This window comes from Sphaerodactylus townsendi, linkage group LG08, assembly GCF_021028975.2.
Source record: "Sphaerodactylus townsendi isolate TG3544 linkage group LG08, MPM_Stown_v2.3, whole genome shotgun sequence".
NCBI classification, from domain to species: Eukaryota; Metazoa; Chordata; class Lepidosauria; order Squamata; family Sphaerodactylidae; genus Sphaerodactylus; species Sphaerodactylus townsendi.
The window spans coordinates 50,652,587-50,672,590 of NC_059432.1; the positions used below are offsets into that span (position 1 = coordinate 50,652,587).

General features: G+C 42.4%; 1 protein-coding gene across 2 annotated transcripts in view; it reads left to right on the top strand.

The window, feature by feature from the left end:
- Positions 1-453: 453 nt before the first annotated feature.
- The window catches only part of CACUL1 (CDK2 associated cullin domain 1), a 46,758-nt gene continuing 27,207 nt past the window's right edge, over positions 454-20,004 (top strand). For both annotated transcript variants that reach the window (XR_007245268.1, XM_048505862.1), the window contains exons 1-3: positions 454-934; positions 6,839-6,965; positions 11,796-11,898. Coding sequence is in view for 1 of the 2 variants with exons in the window: in XM_048505862.1 (XP_048361819.1) it covers positions 628-934; positions 6,839-6,965; positions 11,796-11,898 (537 nt within the window). In the remaining variant the exon portion in view is untranslated. The remainder of the gene's footprint in view (positions 935-6,838; positions 6,966-11,795; positions 11,899-20,004) is intronic.

Here is a 20,004-nt window from a genome sequence, read left to right on the forward strand (position 1 = left end):
CAGCAGCATCTTAAGGACCAACAGACCTGACGAAGGGAGCGTTGACTCTCAAAAGCTTATACTACGGAAACCTTGTTGTTACTGGACTTGAACTGCCCTCATTTAAAACCTGTGAGGATCTAGGACAATCTTGCTTGGGAATCATGTTTTTGTTCCGTATTTCGGAAACTCTGGATCTCTATCTGGCACGAAGGGGACGGCTATTTCAGATGCAGCACACTCCCCTAGAATTTGCACCCAGGTTTCGAAGCAAACGGCGGAGCAACCGCGACAATTTTGCCTCCGGTGTCCTAGCAACGTATCGAAAACACCGAGAAGGCGTCCTTTTCCGGAAAAGGCCTTAAATCTACACTTCCCAGAACACCAAAAAGCCGGCGTGCGCAGAAATGAACTCAAGTGACTGTCGAAAAGTGTCGCGTTGAATGGGGAGGACTTTACGGCAGAGAGCCGAACCGCTTCCGGGCGGGGGGGGGGTCCATTCTGGAGTCGTCGGCCGCCTTGGTTCCGTGTAACCCGGAGACGTGACGCTCGGCAATGGGAAGCCTTGGATTGTGACAGCCCCGTCCCTCCCCCGCTCTCCGTCTCTCTCCCCGCCCGGGCCGAGCGGCCTCTCCCCGGCCTGCCGGGATGGAGGAGGAGAGCATGGAGGAGGAGGAGGGCGGCGGCGGCGGCGGCAGCCTCAGTAGCAGCAGCAGCTACGAAGCCTTAATGGACGACCAGAACCACAACAACTGGGAAGCGGCGGGAGGAGGAAGGGGCAGCTACACGTGCCAGCCGCTGTCCCCGGAGGGACCCCGTGGCGAGGTCGCCCCCTCCCTGGACCCGCAGAAGGACTTCGAGATGCAGATGTTGTCCGAGGCTGCTAATGGGTCGAGCAAAGGAGCGGCCGCCGGCGGCATCAACCTCAACATCAACTCGTCGACCTCTAAGTTCTGTGAGTGGCGCTTTGGCTGCCTCCCGTCCCCAGATGGGCTCCTTATCTCCCCACCTGGGGCAATGGTTTTATTCGGGGGTGTTTTGAAGAGGTGGTGGTGGTGGGGGACCCTGAACTGCGTTTAGTTTTCTCCCTCCCCGCACCCGCAAGGGCCGCCCGTAAGTTCTGTCGTTTCAGCTCCTCTTTTTTCATCTTGCACTCACGTTGGTTGCCAGACTTTTTTTTCGTTGTGGGGGGAGGGGTTTTAGTTTCGGTGTGTTTTGCCTGGATGTTTCCAGTAGGGTAGGCAAGGGGTTGAGCTTTGAACCCGTTAAGGTGTCCTATGTAGGTTGCTTACCATCTATTAAAGTAGGTTGCACGTGGCTGTGTTGCAGTGCACTGTGCAGCAGGGACATATTGAGAAGTGAGGAGCTGTAGGGGTGAGATTGTGGTAAGGTTGCTAAGGGTTTTCTGGGCTGTGGGTAAACGATAGGAGCAAAAGCCACTGGACCATGGCCACACAGCCTGGAAAACCCACATCAACCAGTCGATTTCAGCAGTGAAAGCCTTCAACAATATTTTAGTGTTTTGCAACAGATCCCAAAGAAATCCTTTGATTTCTTAAAAGTGAATAGACTTAAGGCACAGTCCTCTTCAGGTGTACTCTAGTCACTAACCAGAGTAGCTCTAGGTAGGGTTACATTAGTAGAGTTGTACATACTGTTTGATTAGATGTGAATATCTAATCCTCAGCTGACAGACATATCGGTGTTTGGGAACTTAATAGTTTTACACAATTCTAACAGCCCATTCCACAGGGGATTCAGGAGACATGGGAAGGCAATGAAAATAAGAAACCTTTCAGCTTCCGGAGAATCTTCTGTAGCCCAAAATGGACTTACACCACATTTTTGGGTGGCATAAGTCGGACTACTGTGCCAGTTGCATTCCTGGAGTGAAAGCCTGGTGGAAGCTGACTAGGTTAGCTCCACCTTCAGGAATGCTGGACCAGTGGGGATTAGTAGTGGCAACCTCTTCCAGGGTCAGGTACCACGGAGCCTTGTGGCACCCAGCCACCCTGGTATTTGCCCCCTCGGCCGGCTCATTTACCACTTGTGTTAGTGAGGTGGGCAGTGTGTTGGTGTGAGTCTGCCAATTCCAGGAATCCCTTCGACCTTCCCTCCTGGATCTGGCTGCCATCTACACAATTCTAAACCAGTTTCCATCATTCCACTAATGCACACTGGTCAGTGTTTTGTTACCTTGGTGAGCTAGGTCCTAAGTGGGTGAGCCTCCTTGGCTGCTAATTTTGACACAGGGTTAATAAAAAGACAAAATTGGGGTGTCCTAGGATATTACTCCCCCAGTCTCTTTTTTTAAACAGTGATTGGAATGACGGTGGAACTGTTTCTTCTCCCTCAAGTCAGTGGATCCTGAAATAAGAGGAATTCTTGTAACTTCTTGACTTTTTCCCTCCTCTCAACCCTATATGGTCACCTCCTTCCATCCATTGGTTTCCTCAGTTGTAAGAACATAAGAACATAAGAACTAGCCTGCTGGATCAGACCAGAGTCCATCTAGTCCAGCATTCTGCTACTTGCAGTGGCCCACCAGGTGCCTTTGGGAGCTCACAGGCAGGAGGTGAAAGCAATGGCCTTCTGCTGCTGCTGCTCCTGAGCACCTGGTCTGCTAAGGCATTTGCAATCTGAGATCAAGGAGGATCAAGATTGGTAGCCATAGATTGACTTCTCCTCCATAAATCTGTCCAAGCCCTTTTTAAAGCTATCCAGGTTAGTGGCCATCACCACCTCCTGTGGCAGCATATTCCAAACACCAATCACACGTTGCGTGAAGAAGTGTTTCCTTTTATTAGTCCTAATTCTTCCCCCCAGCATTTTCAATGAATGCCCCCTGGTTCTAGTTCCCATTGTTGTTAACCCACTTGTAAAGTGAGGGAGGAGGATTGATGGGAATTGATTCTATTATTTTTTGGATCTGTTTTCCTACTCACAAAAGACATTCCTCCACTCCTCCATTAGTAAAGCATATAATATGGATAGTTTTAAAATGATCTTTTTATGACTTATATTGTATTGGATTTTCAGCTGGTTTGGAAAAAATAATGGTTGTCTCCCAACCACAATCTGCCGTTGTGTTTAGACCCCTAATTACTGTTCTTTACACATGTGGGTGTGTATGTTTGTGTGTATGCACACACCTACCTCTGGAGCACCTATTTATTATTTCGTGTGTGTGTGTGAGAGATATATATAATAAATCTGTCATTGGAGAACATAGTTCATGTTGAATGAAATGATCTGTAATCCCAGAAATGTAGGCCTTTTGTTCACTTACTGGTTGCTTCTAGTTCACTTGTTCACTTACTGGGTTGCAATCTTTACATTCTGGCTGTGCCTTTGCTTCCATACAGACCCTCACAGTTTGACTTTGCTTATGCACAACCTTCAAGCTTCTGACTGGTGGTCTTGCACTGAAGTCAAGATTTCATCCCTGGGTTTTGCATGGGATTCCTTACTCATGCTTACTGCTTCAGAAATATTCCAGCAATGAAAAAGCAGATTGTTTGAGCAGGAATATCAATTCCTCGTGAGTAAGGCACAGAGTTCCTGCTCACCCTTATCTTTTGGTATCATTCCCTTAAAATTTTGTTCTATTTATTTGGATCAACTATTTATTCATAACCAAAGATGGGTTCTGAGACGAGCAAGATGCAATGCCTTTCCTTCTCCATTGCTTCAAGGTAGTTTTAAAAAAAAATCTCACGGCCCGAACAGCGTTGCTCATCCTGCCCATCAGTAGTCGACTCCCTTGATCACATCTTGCTTTTCTGTCCCAGATACAATAATATTAGACCTGATTTTGCTGTACTGTTTCCAGTTACGTTTGAGACCTTTTCTGACAATGTAAAAATGATTAAGCTGCTTAATAGCTCTGAAGTTGAGGTTTCTGAAGCTGTAGCTAAATTTCTTTTGAAAGTTTTGTGCGTCCAGAAATAACTTTTAATATTTTTGCTGAGTTTAACCTTGTATTATATCTTGGTTTTTTCCCCATTCTTTCTGTAAATGCCAAATAAAGGTTACTGAACTGAGCTTACTGGTTTTGGGGCTGGTGCTTGCTTTGCAGTGTTGTTAACCCACTTTTTTTGTTTGCAGTGGAAGTCTTCTGCTGCAAAGCATCCCCAGCCATGCTGAGCCAAGCCACCATTTGTCCACTTCTTTTTCATTTCCATGCCGCCTACTGCCTTTTTTGTGGTGCTGGCCTGGGTCCACAGATAATGCAGTACACCTTGTCAATTTCATGAGCCTGTTAGTCCATCAATAGACCTGCAACACAAATATAACCCCCCCCCCCCGCCCTTTTGATTCTGGCCGGAAGAACTGTTGTGTTGGTGGGGGAAAATGGAGAGGAGCTGGAAAACCTGAAGGAAATATAATACATCCTGATTCCCTTTGCCTTCCCTGCTGAAGGAAGGAAAAGTCTCACTTTGACCAGTTTCGGAAACCACAGAGCTTCTCTTATCTGAAAGGCCAAAATGAATGTATAATCAAGAATTCAATCTGAAGGGAATATATGCTTAATGTGAGACAGACCCAAGAGACTTCCAGAAAAAATTCTGAACCATGGGTGTTTCTTCTGTCTTTCCTTCTAGAGTGCCTTGTTAGCTGTCACCTTTAAGAGAGCATTCCACCATAAAGTTTTTTAGCTAAAGTTAAGTTCTTTCTGCTACTCTAAGTGCAACTGGACATGCATAGCCTGTGCTGTTGGTGTTTGTTAATTGCAATTTGTTAGGTCTTGAACCTTAACCGGACTCTGTATGGTTGGTCAGTAGCGTTTATTGAGACGTGTCAGAGTACCAAAGCTTGGAAAAGCCAGTTCTGGCGAACCTGGCTTTTGCTATCTCCTTTATACCCTGCAAGTACCCCCTCCCGAATTCCCAAGAAATTGTGGAAAACAGTCCCCGGACCTGAGGCGCCCCAAGGCTGGTGGCAGATAGTGAGAGAAAGCCACCTGGCTTCCTGCCTCCACGAGATAATGGATAGATTCTGTTTCTTGTGGGAGCAGGGTGTCAGGGGAAAGCCTAGTTATCTACAATGTGTGTGAAGCCATAAAGTAAAGGTCAAGGAAAGAATGCCCAAAATGGCAGTGGTAACATATAGCAAGCTGGTTATGTATATCTTTTAGCAGCATTTGATTTGTAGCATTAAGCAATTATAATGAAGCAGGAATGCATATCAATCACCTAGGTACAATTCCCCTGACACATTTGAATACATGCAATGAAATTTGCCTTTGTCATTTGGTGGCCTCATTAAAGGATAAAAGACTAAGTTGGATCTTCTGCTTATAAGCAGAGTAGCAGAGATTTGTTGTGTTACACTTGAGTGTCTCTGCACTGGGCTCTTAGATCTGCACAGACATGGGAAAGACTTGCATAAGTATGGTGAATAAACTTTTTGTCTAGGGATGAGGAAGTAGCAAGTTACCAATTTGGCCTATCAGATGTGCTGAAAAGCCATAGTTTCAGCACCTTGATCTGTAAAAGGAAAAATAAAGATTACTGATATGAAGGATTTGTGTGTTGAGAGTGTGGTAAGTCCTAAGCATGATTCATCCAGAGTTGACTGCCATCTGAATTATTTGTTACTAGCGGGGCCCAGCCACGTGTTGCTGTGGTGAAATGGGAAAGGAACAGTAGCAGCAAATCAATTGCAGAGGCCAGCAGTACGTGCTCATGCAAACACGCAGCCTGATACTGTCATCGATGTGTGTGCCTGCATTCCTTGGGGGGGTGGGAATGGAAAGGCACCCCTCCCACACATCTAGGCTGGCCGGTCATGATCCTTTTACCTGGGAGTAAGTTTGGTTGGTGGCAATGGGTGTCGCTTCTGAGGAAATCCTCTGAGGGGCGCGACGCAACCTTCAAAGTATGTCATGGTTGCTGTACCGAGCTTACTCCTGAGTAATGCGTGCCTGGTTTTCTTAACTGAAACCGCAGTATTCAGGGAATCTAGAGTGCCTGGCCCCTCCCTCCTGTCCCTTGCATGTCGCCTCTCACTCTCTTCCCTCCCTCACTTTCCTTGCATGCCAACCCCTCCCCCTCCCTCCCTTCCCTTTCCCTCCTCTAGGGTGGGTGGGTCATATCAAGATGCTGGGCCCCCTGCCTCCCCTCCCTTGCATGCCACCCCTCACTCTCTCCCCTCTCTCACTTCTCTTCCCTTTCATGCCTCCCCTTCTGTCCCTTTCCTCTCCCTCCCTCTCTTCCCTTGCATGCCACCCCTCCCTCTCCCTCCCTTCCCTCTCCCTCGTGTGTATGTGTGTGTATGTATTTCACTTCCACTCGAGTTACTGCCTATGTACTGTTTTCACTGCTCACATCTGGCCATCTGAGTAAACATTCTAAGCTGCACGATCATTATAAGGGTGACAGTTACCCACAGGCAGCTGCATATCCTTCACCATGGAGCGCCAGGAAACAGGCATTTTACCTGGGCCAGGTGTGAAATTTCAGGTATGTGAACATCTAAAAACACTCTCACCTGGCTGACTATAGTGGCTGGGAATTTTCAGAAGAATTGGGCCAGCAGTTACTGAGTTATACTACCACTAACAAAAACATTGTTAGCTTTTTATATATGTATAGATACTAACTCTCTGATCAGTAAAACTACTTTGTAGTGATTTGAAGGTACACCTTCACAGATCCTTGTCTGACAGTTAGATCTATACCACACTGGCTGTCAGAAGCTTCACTACAACAGGGTACACAAACATTTTACTTACCTTCCTAACACTTTTTACATCAACAAGTTGAAGCTGTAGCTTTATCTGCCTTTTATTTTTGTGTGCCAATGCTTCCTTTAAATGGATTCTCAGTGCAATAATTTTTTTCCTTTTCTCTTGTAGTAATGAATGTTATTACTATAGAAGAGTATAAGAGCACATACTGGCCAAAGTTGGATAGTGCCATAGATCAACTCTTAACTCAGAGTCCTGGTGACTACATCCCTATCTCCTATGAACAAATATACAGGTGAGGAAACCTTTGGATAGTTTTGTTACTGATGGCTTTATTTTTTTATGCACTGATATGTATTCTGGCATTTGGTTATAGTATTTGAGCAGCCAGATGACTGGGAATTTTAAACTCCCTTGGTGTTATGCACAGCTGACTTGGAGTGAGCTCTCTGAAGTCTTATTGCAGTCTTATATGTTCATTACAGGGCTTTAAGCCAGAACTTCCTGTCTGTAGTAGTCTAGCACATATATGCTTTGTGAATGTCCAGACCATTTTTGGAGACAGCCATGGGGCTTCAATAAAACAAAGTATCTCCCAGGTTTGCTGTTATATTAGTGAAGCCATGCTTGAGGGGTAATTTCTTTCCATGCAACATTATGACCAAAAGTGACCCCACTGAACAGAATGGAATGTGTACTGGCTAGTCATGGAGGCTGTATTTGTGGTACTTCTAATTCTTTTAAACCGGACCCCCTAAGAAGCAGTCAGTTTAAAAGACCGATATTTATGCTGTTAATTTCATATAACGTAAGAATTAATGTTGATAATTAACACCCCCCCTCGGGGTAAATGTCCACTGGGTGGCTTCCCAGTTGAGAGTAATAACAAGCGATGTTGCTGTCACTGGATGTTCTCAAAACCTTGATATGAATAATGTAAACTGGAGCAGATTTAGCCATGGATTTGTTATCTACAGAACCATGTTTGACTGTCAGCAAACACGTGAACTATGAGATTGGACTCCAGCCTTCTGTTGTGAATAGGAGCTCTGTTGCTTGTACTGCTTCTTCCATTGAGTAGTGAGAAGGCTAGACTTATAAGGCTGTTGGGTCCCTTTCAGCTTCCCGTGTGTCTGTTCATACTTTTTATTAGGTAGAAATGAAGAAGCTGAGTTAATAGAATAGAAGCAAACTTTTTCTCGTTTGAAATGTCTAATGTAATAGAAGAGCTCCGCGGCACAGAATGGAAAGCTACAGTACTGCAGTTAAAGCTCTGCTCACAACCTAAGTTTGACCCTGATGGAAGTCTGTTTCAGGTAGCCAGTTCAAGGTTGACTCAGGCTTCCATCCTTCCGAAGTTGGTGGATTGAGTACCTGGATGTGCTGTGGGTAAAGTGTAGACATTGGGGAAGGCAATGACAAACCACCCCATAAACATAGTCTGCCAGGTAAATGTTGAGATGTGACTGTAATGAGTCTGTAATGTCTTTGTGCTTGCACAGGGGACTGCCTTTACCTTTAGTAGAACTGCTGGTGCATTTTATAAGTATTTCTATGATGGAAGGATTCTACATATTTTATCAAGGTGACTGATCATGTATAAATTTTAAAACAAATGGTTCTCACATGGGTCTTCATAGTTTTTCAAGGAACGTACTTGAAATCTTTCTCTAATTTGTTTGCTCAGATCAGTCAAGCTTGATAACAGCCTAAAAATGTAGTAGCTTGACCATCCATAAAGAAAAAATGTTGAGGAAAATGGCCAAGTACCCTTTGAATGGAGTGAGAATGCAGGAGGAGAGCTTTGTGGGTATTGCTGATTAGATCTGTTTTAAGGAGAATTGACTAGTCAGTTTCTTGGTCTCTTTGAATCTAATACAAAATACAGTATGTGAGCACGTACTGTGGCATTAGTGGTCGAGACTTAATATCTTCTGTATTGAACCCTGAACTGGTTGACTGGGAAACATTACACAATATGGATCCCATGCACATGAACAGAAGATTAGCATTCATGTTACTAATTCTGTTCCAAGTTTATCCTTGCTTTGTTGATCATTAGGACAGGGTGAAAACCTGCTGTGGTTAGCAGGTTACATTCACATCTTCTGATCCTTACTGTAGGTGCAAAATATTTTACAATGCTTATCTCATGGCACTTTGTGACCAGATAATGAAGCAGAAGATGCTGAAAGACATGATCCAGAGCCACTAAGTTTTTTTTTTCATTGTTAAGCTGGATTCTTGAACCTGGATGTCTCATATTCAAAGCCAACATGCTATCTAGTGTACTACACTGGCTTTCAAAAGTCCTGAACTTTGCCTTTTCCAAAGGGCCTTTAGAGTTTATACGAACTACTGAGAAACTGATTTCTACTGTATTTTACTGTCCCTGTGGTACAGAGTGGTACTTTGTAATACTGCAGTCAAAGCTCTGCTCAGGACCTGAGTTCAGTCTCAACAGAGGTCCATTTCAGGTAGCCAACTCATGGTCGACTCAGGCTTCCATCCTTGTGAGGTTCGTAAAATGAGAGAATCTAGCTTGCTGGGTAAAGTGTACATGACTAGGGAAGGCAATGGCAAACCACCCCATAAACATAGTCTAACTGGTAAATGCTGTGATGTGATGTCACCCCACAAGTCAGTAATAACCTGGTGCTTGCACCTTTAACTTTTAAAAAAATGGAAAATATGTAAGCACCAAATTTATTATAATTTCGCCAAATATAATTCTTGCATGACAGGTTGGCAAATAACATTTTGCTTCTGGAATGGGTTTAAAATGCTGAAATATTTTACAAAAATGATGGTTCTAGATCTAGATTCAATTTGCCTGTGTCTTATTTTCTTACCTCTTGAATGTGATCAAATTGTCTTTAGATAGAATGTATTATGAAGCACATCAGTCAGATTTGGCCTTTTCTTTCAATTTTAACCATCTTAAACATGGTAATTTTAGAATGCTTCCAGCCTTGTGCAGAGACTTTCCTTCTATTGATATTTTTCCAGAAAGGAATACCATCCATACCACATTATGTGATTTATTCATGTTTGCATTCCACCTTTTGGTTTTGGGCAGAGTCTTGTATCTCCTTTAGAAATTTCAGGAAACATGTAAAGACTATTAACTGCTGGTCTGGATATGCTGTTAGGGGGGTTCTAAATATTTGCTTTTTTCAGTTTGCATGTTTGTGTGGAACTGGAGTAAAGGAGAGCATCCACAAACAGCCATCAGCATTGGAAATGTCTGTGTACATACACGCGTGCGCACACACACATTTGCTGTCAAGTCACATCAGACTTAGGGAGACTCTTGGTGGGATTTTCAAGGCAAGAGATGTTCAGAGCTGGTTTGCCACTGCCTGCCTCCGTATCATGACCCTGGTAGTCCTTGGAAGTCTACCATCCAAAATTTGCCAGAATCAGCTATGCTTGGCTTCTGAGATTTGACGAGATCAGACAAGCCTGGGCTATCCAGGTCAGGGCAAAATATTAGTAAGTGAAAAATGGAGGGCAGGTGATGAACAACTATTCAAAATTATCCATTTATTAAAACAAATCTATCTTGACTTTCCCAGGGGATCAAGATAATTTACAATATATAATTATCAAATCTAATGACAATAAAACCTCAAATCCCTACCTGGCCTAATGAAATGACTGTAGCTTACATTCTCTTAAAAAGTCTGGTGAATAAAATGGCCTTACAACATCTTCTGAAAGTTCCTAAGGACACAATTCCCTCTCCCACCAACTTTCCAAGGACAGTGTCCCCATCCCACTGGGAGTCCATTCCATAAACCTGGAGCAGTCTCAGAAAAGACAGGGACACTTGGCAGTGCTATTTGGACCACTGTTAATGGTTGAACAAACACAATGAGATAAAGAGATAGTCCTTCTGGTATGGGATTTCTGGGCTTTGAGGGTCTTTAAATATCATCCAGCCATTTGAATTGATCTTAGAAATAAACTGACTGCCAGTGAAGCTGTTTTAAAATGGGCAAGATGTACTTCTGGCAGCCAGCCCCTAGCAATTATCAGGCCACCATATTCTGAAGCAACTGCAGTTTCCAGGTTTTTTTCTAGAGCAGCTCAACCTAGAGTACTTTATGGTAGTTCCACAGTGAGGTCACAAAAGCATGGATTATCATGTCTAGGTAGGGTTTTTGGCCAGCAAGGATTGACTGTTGGAGATTTGATTGGCTGTGCAGATTTTTAAAATGTTGCTTTGGAAGCAGTTGCCAGCATAACACAAAGATCTGCACGGTTTTACTGAAGTTAAGCTATGGCAATCGTTTTGTGGTTGGCTCTGCCTCTTGCAGCAGAGGCTGCTGTTTTCTTGGTGTACCCACATCAGGGGCAGAATTCCAAATGTGCCCACATGCCGAAAAGGGTTTGGGAACCCCTGGGTTGAATGGTAAAATCTAGAGCAAGCTGCTTATATGATCTTACTCGGCATTCTCATATAAATATTAAAGAGTCCTGAGGCACCCCACAAGACAGGACCCATCTAGTTGATTCTGTTTGCATCCCTTAATAATGCTAAGTGCACAGCAGTGCAATTAATTTTTCTAATAGTGCTCACTTTTGCTTCTGGCTACCACTGTAGGGAAAACTGACAGCTGCAAGCTAGTGTAACTTCATAAAATTCAGTTTAGTCTTGGCATAGTGAGCAATTAATGTGTTAAATTTAATATTGTACTTGAAGGAAACAATCTAGCACAGTATATTGAGGAGTGTTGCTCTGCTCCAAATTACAGAAGTCCTTTCAAGATGGTGTGGAACATCAGGTGACCATAGCTAAAGTGATCAAATGTTATTTTATGAATTGGTGAAACAGCATTTCTGGTCATTGATCTCTCTGAAGTTTCACAGAGTTACTACCATGGTGTAGTAAGACCACATCAGCCTTAACTTTTTTTTTTAAGTATGTAAGTTTCTCTACAGGGAATGCAGACCTTCTGCCACAGTGCCTGTTTACAATTTGGTTTGTGTTCAGAATGGATGTTGCTGAAATTGTCAGTTGATATTTTTGTCTGATTTTTTTGCTGGTTTAAATCTTGTTTTCCCCCTTTCGCTATGAACTCCTGTGACTTCATCATTGTTCCTGTATTTATTTCTGCAGTTGTGTGTATAAATGTGTGTGCCAGCAACATTCGGAACAGATGTATAGTGACCTAATAAAAAAGATAACTAACCACTTAGAGAGTGTCTCAAAGGAGCTGCAGGTAAGAAGCTGAACAATTTTGTCTTCCTGGTATTTAGCGTTTTTACTGGGGATAGCATACCAATGATCATCTGAAGGGATTGCCGTCACAGCTGATGGCTGACAGCAATAGATCTGTATTAGAGCAGTAACCTTTAAATGATGCCACTTTTGTAAGAGTTAGACCAGGTATTCTTAAAAAAGCTATTGTAAATCAGAAGTTGAAATGTACACTTGTAAAACAGTCCTAAATCTTGCACACATCTGTATGCACCTGGGATGATGCGAAGGTGAGCAGTAACCAAGACAGTAACTGAAGAGTGTCTTTTGGGACAGGTGGGTTTCACAGAATATTTTTTCGCCCCTGTAATTATCCTGTGTCATATTACCTGTCCTGGATTAACCCCCCAAAAATGTGTTCTGTCCGATCTCTCTATTATCATGGCAACAGGGAGTGCAGAAGTTTACAGATGTTGATAATCTGAGACGATCTTAAATTATCAGGGTATTTGTTGTTTTTACCTGCCAGCTTATCCAGACAAATGAGAGTCACATTTGTACTTATGAGTCCAGAGGGAGAAAGGTTGGGAATTTGTTTCTTAGTTTATGAAGGTTTCTCTGCCTGCTCATTTCAAGGCAGTTTGTAATCACTGCAGGCAATAAGGGCAGTCTGGTCTGAGTTCTGAGCTACATACATTTACGTTGATGAAAATGTAAAGTTGCTTATCTTTGATGGATAACCGTTATTTCACAGAATTGGGAAGTACATTAAGAAAACAAGGATAAAATAAGGAAATGAAAGAAAATTGTAAGAAACACATACACTTCCTGTCCAAGCCATGTCATTTATGGCATAACTTCATATTTATGTTCCATTCTGCTTTTGTTTGTTTTAGATGAGTTTAAGTGTACATGCTTCTAGCCTGTGAAGACTTACCTTCAACTCAGTTACTGTTTGTCCACAACAAATACTTCAGGAACTTGAGTAACAAGACAAAATTAGTCACTGGGGTGGGAGAGGGGTGTAATTTTTTACATTAAATGTGAGATAAAACATTTCTGTATAATGGTAGCAGTATAATGTAGAGTAAACACTCTTTGAGGATTTTGTCAGTGTTTTTCTTAAATTAATGTGGTCTTTGGTGGTTTTCTCACCAGGTAATACTTTGGTTTATAGCTCAGTTATTACCATCACCTCCTCCAGATCAGGAAGTCCAATGAGGATTCTTCAACTTTGCTAGTGAATAGTCGGGTCTCCCTGAACAATGAGTTATGAACTGTTAACACTCGGTGGCTTTCTGGTGAATGTTTCACCTATGTGGCTATTTTTCCTTTAAAATTTTGGCAGGGAAGCAGTTTAACAGCCTGGAGCTCACTTTTCAGTGTATCAAATGTTTTGCAATTGTTAACTTCTCAACAATGTTGTGAAAATGCCAATCAGAGCTTGTGGCTCAGTGAGAATTTGCACGATGTCCCATTCACTGAAGTCGGTTAGTCCATAAACTTAGCTCATGAAAGAATAGGTTGTGGATTGGACTAGGACTGGGGTGACGTATCCCTGCTTAGGCATGATGTTCACTGGGTGCCATTCAGCCAGTCAGTTGCTCTGTTTAACCAATTTTGACCAGTTATAATGGCAGGGAGGGGGGAAAGCATTAAGGAAAGGGAGGGCTAAGTGCAAAAGAGGTCAGTGTAAGAATCTTGGCATTATGTTTTACTTACAGTACATTTGAAGCAAGATTGTTAAACTTTGGATGTACTTCAGATAAAGTACCTGTATTTCTCAATTTTGATTGAATTGCAATGTGAAAATCCTGGCTTCTCCTGGCTGTTCATTGTGTGTGGTTGTTCTTTGTCACTAGTTTAGGACTTTTTTTCTAGCCATCACTTCCTCCATGCTGGAGGGTGGAGTGCAGCTTAGTAAAGCCCTAAATGGCTTGGGCCCCAGGTACCTGAAGGAACACCTTTCATACTGACCTACCAGTGCCTCAAGATCAGCAGATTAAGCTTTTCTGGTATACCACCGTCTTCAGTGGTAAAAAAGGTGGTGACCCAAGATGGGACATTTTCAGTAGTGGCCCCGAGACTGTGGAATGATCTTCCCCCTGAAGTGTGTCAGGCATTTTCTTTATAGGCACATGGAAAACTAGTAAAGGTGTACCTATTTTCCCTGACCTTTGGCTGAAGAGATGGTTTCTTCCCTCTGGTAGTATGAATTAAGTGTTTTTTCCTAAATTTTAATAAGATCTATTGTTTTGTTATTATATATTGTAATTGTTTTAGGTTTATTGATATTTTATGTCTTTTATCTTGCGTCGTAACCTGCTCTGAGACTTTTGGGTATGGTGGGCTAAAAACACATACAGATGAGTAAATATTATTGATCTGAAGGAGGAAGAATGAGTGAAGCAAATGTGGCTTGCTGCTTTTAAGTGGGAGGCACAGGCAAGTAGTGTGGACAGAACTGAAAGCAAATCCTTGGATCCCTCTGCATGATTACCAGAGGCAGAATAGAACATAGGAGGGACAGCAGCTGTACCACTACTTCTTTTATGATGCCTCCTTTCTATATGGCTTGAGCCAGCTGAAGTGAGCCCATTTCCTTATTGAGTTATGCCTCAGCTTAAATGTCTGCATAGCTTTGCCCAACAAAAGGCTTTAGAACCAGGCAGGTTAGAAAAATAGAGGAGGCCCTCCTTATAAGAAAGGTGAGCATTTCTCTTGAATGTTCTGGGCAGTTTTTTTCTGTCCTGACAAAAACAAGGTTCTCGATTCCCCTCTGGACCTGTAAGCTCCTGTTCCAAAGACAGATCAGCCTTCATAAAAGGTCATGTGGTCTCTAGTTTTTTTTCAAGTGCTTCTGAGACATACTTCAGTATGTTTACAATATAACTTAATTGTTACACAATTTTGTCTGAAACATTTCAGTTAGTTTGGAAGGACATACTGCGACTTGGATTTGAAGCAGTGACAGCACAAGTAGAGTCGTGCCAGAGGAAGGCTGTTTTCCCCACCTCCCTGTAGCTGCCTTTGCCCTGCAAACCTGCCCTCCACTGGATCGGTGGATTGAAGGGACAGAGTAAGCAAATTGGGAGTCTGCGACTGGAGGGGAACCGGCAAAAATCTGTAGCTAGACAATCCATTCTGTCAGAGGAGCTGTTGACCAGATCAGTGGAATGGCATTGTAGGATCCAAGCCCAAGTGTCTTATCCAGAAGTTTTCTTCTATATTGTCTGCAGTTGGACAAAGCAGTTAAGGACCACTGTAAGCATATAGTATTGCACTTTACAGAGCACAGTCTTTACATATACATTGATGGGACCTGAACTGTTGGTTACAAGTCAGAGGCCCCTTCCGCACATGCAGAATAATGCACTTTCAGCCCACTTTCATAATTGTTTGCAAGTTGATTTTGCTATTCTGCATAGTAAAATCCAACTGCTAATTGCATTGAAAGTTGATTGAAAGTGCATTATTCTGCATGTGTGGAAGAGGCCTTAGAGTTGAAATAAATATCTGTAAAAATGTCAATTCTGTACAGGGCTTGTAAAAAAAAGTTCTTTTTCTAGTCAGCTATAATGTCAATTCATTCTTTTGTATAACTTGGTAGTGTGGTGACTTCTGGAATTCTTGCACAGCTCTGGTTGACCAGTCTCAAAAAGCATGACAGAGCTGAAAAGGGGGCAGAGAAATGTCTGCAAAAGATCAGGAAAGGCTAAAGTCTTCTGGATTGATAAACTTATCTCTTTCCTTAGCTACCTTTTTTTTAGTTATGTGTAGTGTTCAGTTGGCTAGAAAACAAGGGACCATTGCAAATCCCATGACAGCAGCCCTGAAAGAGCTGCGGAATGATGGTGTGGAAAAACTTTGAAAGTACCGCAATGTTCTTACTCCCTCATGACTGATCTCTTGACTTTGCTGGGGTCAAACTCTTGACTTTGTTTAGCTTTGGCCCCAGCCCGGCTGCAGCAGTTACATTCCACAAAGGAGTTGCTCTTCTAGGACTGGGCTCATGGGCTGGTGAAACTGTTGCAGAGTAACCTTAAATATAAGATGGCACAAACCTGTGTTTGCTGTTTTGTGGCCCTTTAAAAAAGTTGCCAGGAACTTTGAATAAATGATGATTTAAATTTACTTACGTTTCTAAATTTCTTCTATTTCATGTGAATGATTTCTCTAAGAATAATTATGCTTGCAGAAAAGTAAGACTGGAAGTTGCACAGGGAAGGACGGTACACATATTTGTATGGCCACTTCTAGTATAGAATGTAAGCAAATAACACCTATTCAGTATAAACACTCAATACAGAACAGATAGCGAAGCCCTCCCCCATCCACCTCCAGCAAACCTGCCAGTTTTACTTTGCCACATTATTATAACAGTGACTTTGGGCCTTTTAATGTGTGATCCTGGAGCAAAAATTGTATCATTTTATCTGATTTTATGCTGATGTTTGCCACTCTGAGCCCTATTGGGAAGGGCGGGATATAAATGGATGGATGGATGGATGGATGAATGAAAGTGAGACTCAACAGTGAGACTCGCTGTAGATCTGAACATGATGCCAGATCTTTTTTTTTAATGTTCCTGGCTTGAATATTCAGTACTATTTCAAAAAAAGAATGCTCATTGTGATGATTGATGGAGAAGCTGTGAAGACTATTCAACTCTTATCCCAATCCTCTTAACAAAGTAAGAATCTGGAATGGCATTTGAGTCTAGTGGCCAAAGACTAGCCTGGATTGGTAATGTTGTGCAGTGTTTTTCCGTCCATTGAAGAAAACTTGAGCTTGCTATTTTGGATGGTGTGCTGTAGGTGGCAGTAGAATGCTTTCGCAGATGGCCGTATTTTCATTCAGCTATAGCTAATGCTACTAACTGGAAAACTCAAAAGTCCAAATTATGGAAACCACTGGAAATAAGGAATGAAGCAAATGAGTACAATCCATAAAAATTTGACCAAAATGAACTGAATTAACTTTTGTGCACGTACCTCCCAGACTATGCCTCATAGACTTACAAGTCCCAGAACATACTCCATTGACTCTTCTTCCTTACGTGAACATCAATTTTCCCTTGTTGTTTTCTGGGTATTGATACGTATGTACTGTTAGGTATGTACTGTTAATACCTAGAGTTAATTTGTTGTCCATAAGTCAATCTGCAGAGAGTATTATATTGTAATGGGTATTTATTGGGCTTGTAGCTTTGACTGGACAGCTTTTGGGCTTTGTGCACCTGTAATGATCAGGATATCAAAAGGCCCATGTATACCTGGAATTCTGCCAATGTTTAATAACTGCTGTGACCCGTCAGTCTACTTGCTGCCCAGGAAAATCTACTGACTCGCATACATTTATTTAGTTGGGGCTACGTTGAAGAAGGAAACACTCTTTGGATCCCACCCTACATTTCTGAAACACTTTATACCAAGGTAAACAAAACATTATTCTGGAATAATTCCTGTCTGACCTCCCGCAATTGCTCTAGAGATAGATGCTTAAAAAACATTTCTGTAAACATATTTTTAAGAGTGTAGGCTCTCAATTGTACTTGCTAGTTGTAGTTCAAGAGCAGTCTTTTTTTAATTGAAGTCATTTTGTCATCTCCAAGTCTAATCCATGTGTAACAATCCATGAGTAATCCTAAAAAACTAGCTTTAGCAAATGTTACCACTTAAACCCTGTAATATGGCTTAGGTCAGATGTGTCTCTTTTGTTTGTTGTGTGGGGCATCTTTTCATCATAGAACGTGTAAATCCCTCAGTGAAGGCAATCTTGTTCTGGTACCGATTTCTTGCTCAGAATTCAAAAGCAATTTAAATGCTTCCATGGACTTGTTGTTTTTCAAAGATTATTTAAGCACCAATAAACTAAACAAACAGTGGAATTGTAATATGGCTCATCCAATAAAAGGTAGTGAGATTTCATGTTTTCAGACTGCTTACTATGTGAGCTCTATCATTAGTTTTCTTTATTCTAAACTGAAAAGTCCTTTCACTCATAAGAAGGGTTGAAGAAGCTGGGACTTTTCAGTCTATGAAAATGAAGACTAAGGGGAGACATAATAGGTACAACAGAGGCTTCTTTGAGAAAGGAACATTTCCCCCATTTTTTATTTCTACACTGAAAGACATATATGTAAGGACACACAGAGCTGTGTTCCATCAAACCAGTGGTGCATCTAGGGCACAAGAACCAAACCCTTCTATCAATTCTCCCTGCTGCTCCAGAAACAAGCCATCAGAAGTATGATAGCTCAGTCAACTATCTTCCATTTAATACAAGGGAATCTAATGTTATGTGTTTCTGTGGTATTTAGAAAGAAATTATTGGGAAACAAGCAGTGTATCTATTGAAAATATTTAAGTTGTGAATTCACTATATGGTGCATATCTGCCCTTGAGCAGCACTGAGCTCATTTATTTTCACTTTCCAAGGATCTCAACTAGTCAGTGAATAAACAAGAAAGTGACTGATTGTCATAGAAAGGACCTGAAACTTCAGCTGTGATCACATCAAATGCTCTATTTGCCATTTGCATGGCATCTGTCACCATGAAGTTCCTATTTCTAAATAATATAAGTACAATAATATTGGTACAAGTGGAAGGCCCTCAAGGACTTGGGGGGAATTTTATTTTCCCCTTCCCCTCTATTTATTTTCTTTTCTGAGAGTTCTAATAGTCTCTCCGCTTTTCCTGCTTTCTTCTCTCCTTCCCATCCCCCAGCCAACCTACCTTTTCCTGGCCACATCTTTAGCTTTCTTTCCTTCCCTCTCCCTGAGAGAAAACTGTAGTTCTGGCTGTTGGGTTGGGCCCAGTTTACTAGTGGGGGAACCTGCCAGGACTGTTGAGAAGTACCTCTCTTTTCCCTGTATCCTCCTCCTCCTCACATTTTTCCTCTTTTCCTCTTCCTGGCAGCCCCCATATTCTCTCCTTTCCCTGCTTCCTTTTCTTCTACATCCCCATCAAAACCACCTTCATCTGCTTCCATCTTACACCATTTTATCCTCACAACAACCCTTTGAGGTGGACTATGCTGAGTTTGTGTAAATCTCCTCTCTACATTGGCCCAAGATCACTCAGTGAGCACTATGTGGAGTGGGGATTTGAACAAGGGTGCTCCCAGTCTGAAATTCTTAACAACTTTTATGGAGAGGCTGCTGCTAAGCAGTTGTAAGTGGCTGAGTGTGGGTCAGTCATGCAAGTCATGTGATGGTTACTGGTCACCCTGGCCTTGAGACCTCCCTCAAAGTTCAAAACAGCCATTGCGAGGGTCCTGTCCCCTCACTCAGCCTTTTATTGATAGAATCCAAGGCTTGAAGGCTAGCAATACTGTTTGGGTTGCCTGGCCGCAACTACAATGGCCAGTGAGGACATACAGCTATAAAGCTATGGCATGGCTTAATAGGTAAAGGTTGTTCCCTGTGCAAGCACTGGGTCATTACCTGACCCATGGGGTGATGTCACATCATGAAATTTACTAGGCAGACTATGTTTACTGGGTGTTTTGCCATTGCCTTCCCCAGTCATCTACACTTTACCCCTAGCATTCTGGGTACTCATTTTACTAACATCAGAAGGCTAAAAGACTGAGTCAACCTTGAGTCCATTGGGATTGAACTCAGGTTGTGAGCAGAGTTTTGACTGCAGCATTGCAACTTACCACTCAGTGCCACAGAGAAAATACAGAAGAAATCAGTTCCTTGGTATATCGGCAGTCTGCTTCTTATCAAGCTAAATGTGAAGGCATTCTGGAAAAGGCAAGCTTCAGACCCTTTTGGAAGGCCTTTAGGGAGGCGGCTGTTCTCAGCATCTGAGAGAAGGAATGTTCCAGTGTGGGGAAAGGCAAGAGCTGAAAAAACCCTTCTCCACATGTCTGCCAGAGGAATCCATTCTGAAACTGGTGTATAAAAAACCTTTGTACTTAGGTATATTGCTATCATATGTTGGGTTGTCCTGGTTTGTAGGAACTCTTGTGTTGCTGTACCCCCCTCAAATATTCTTCTTCTACTGTGAACACAGACCATGAGACTTAATCCATTTCCTTTTATAAGGGTAATTCCATGGCTACCCAGACTCTTGTTTCAGTATTCAACTTGAACTTCATTAGCTCTGCAGTATTCA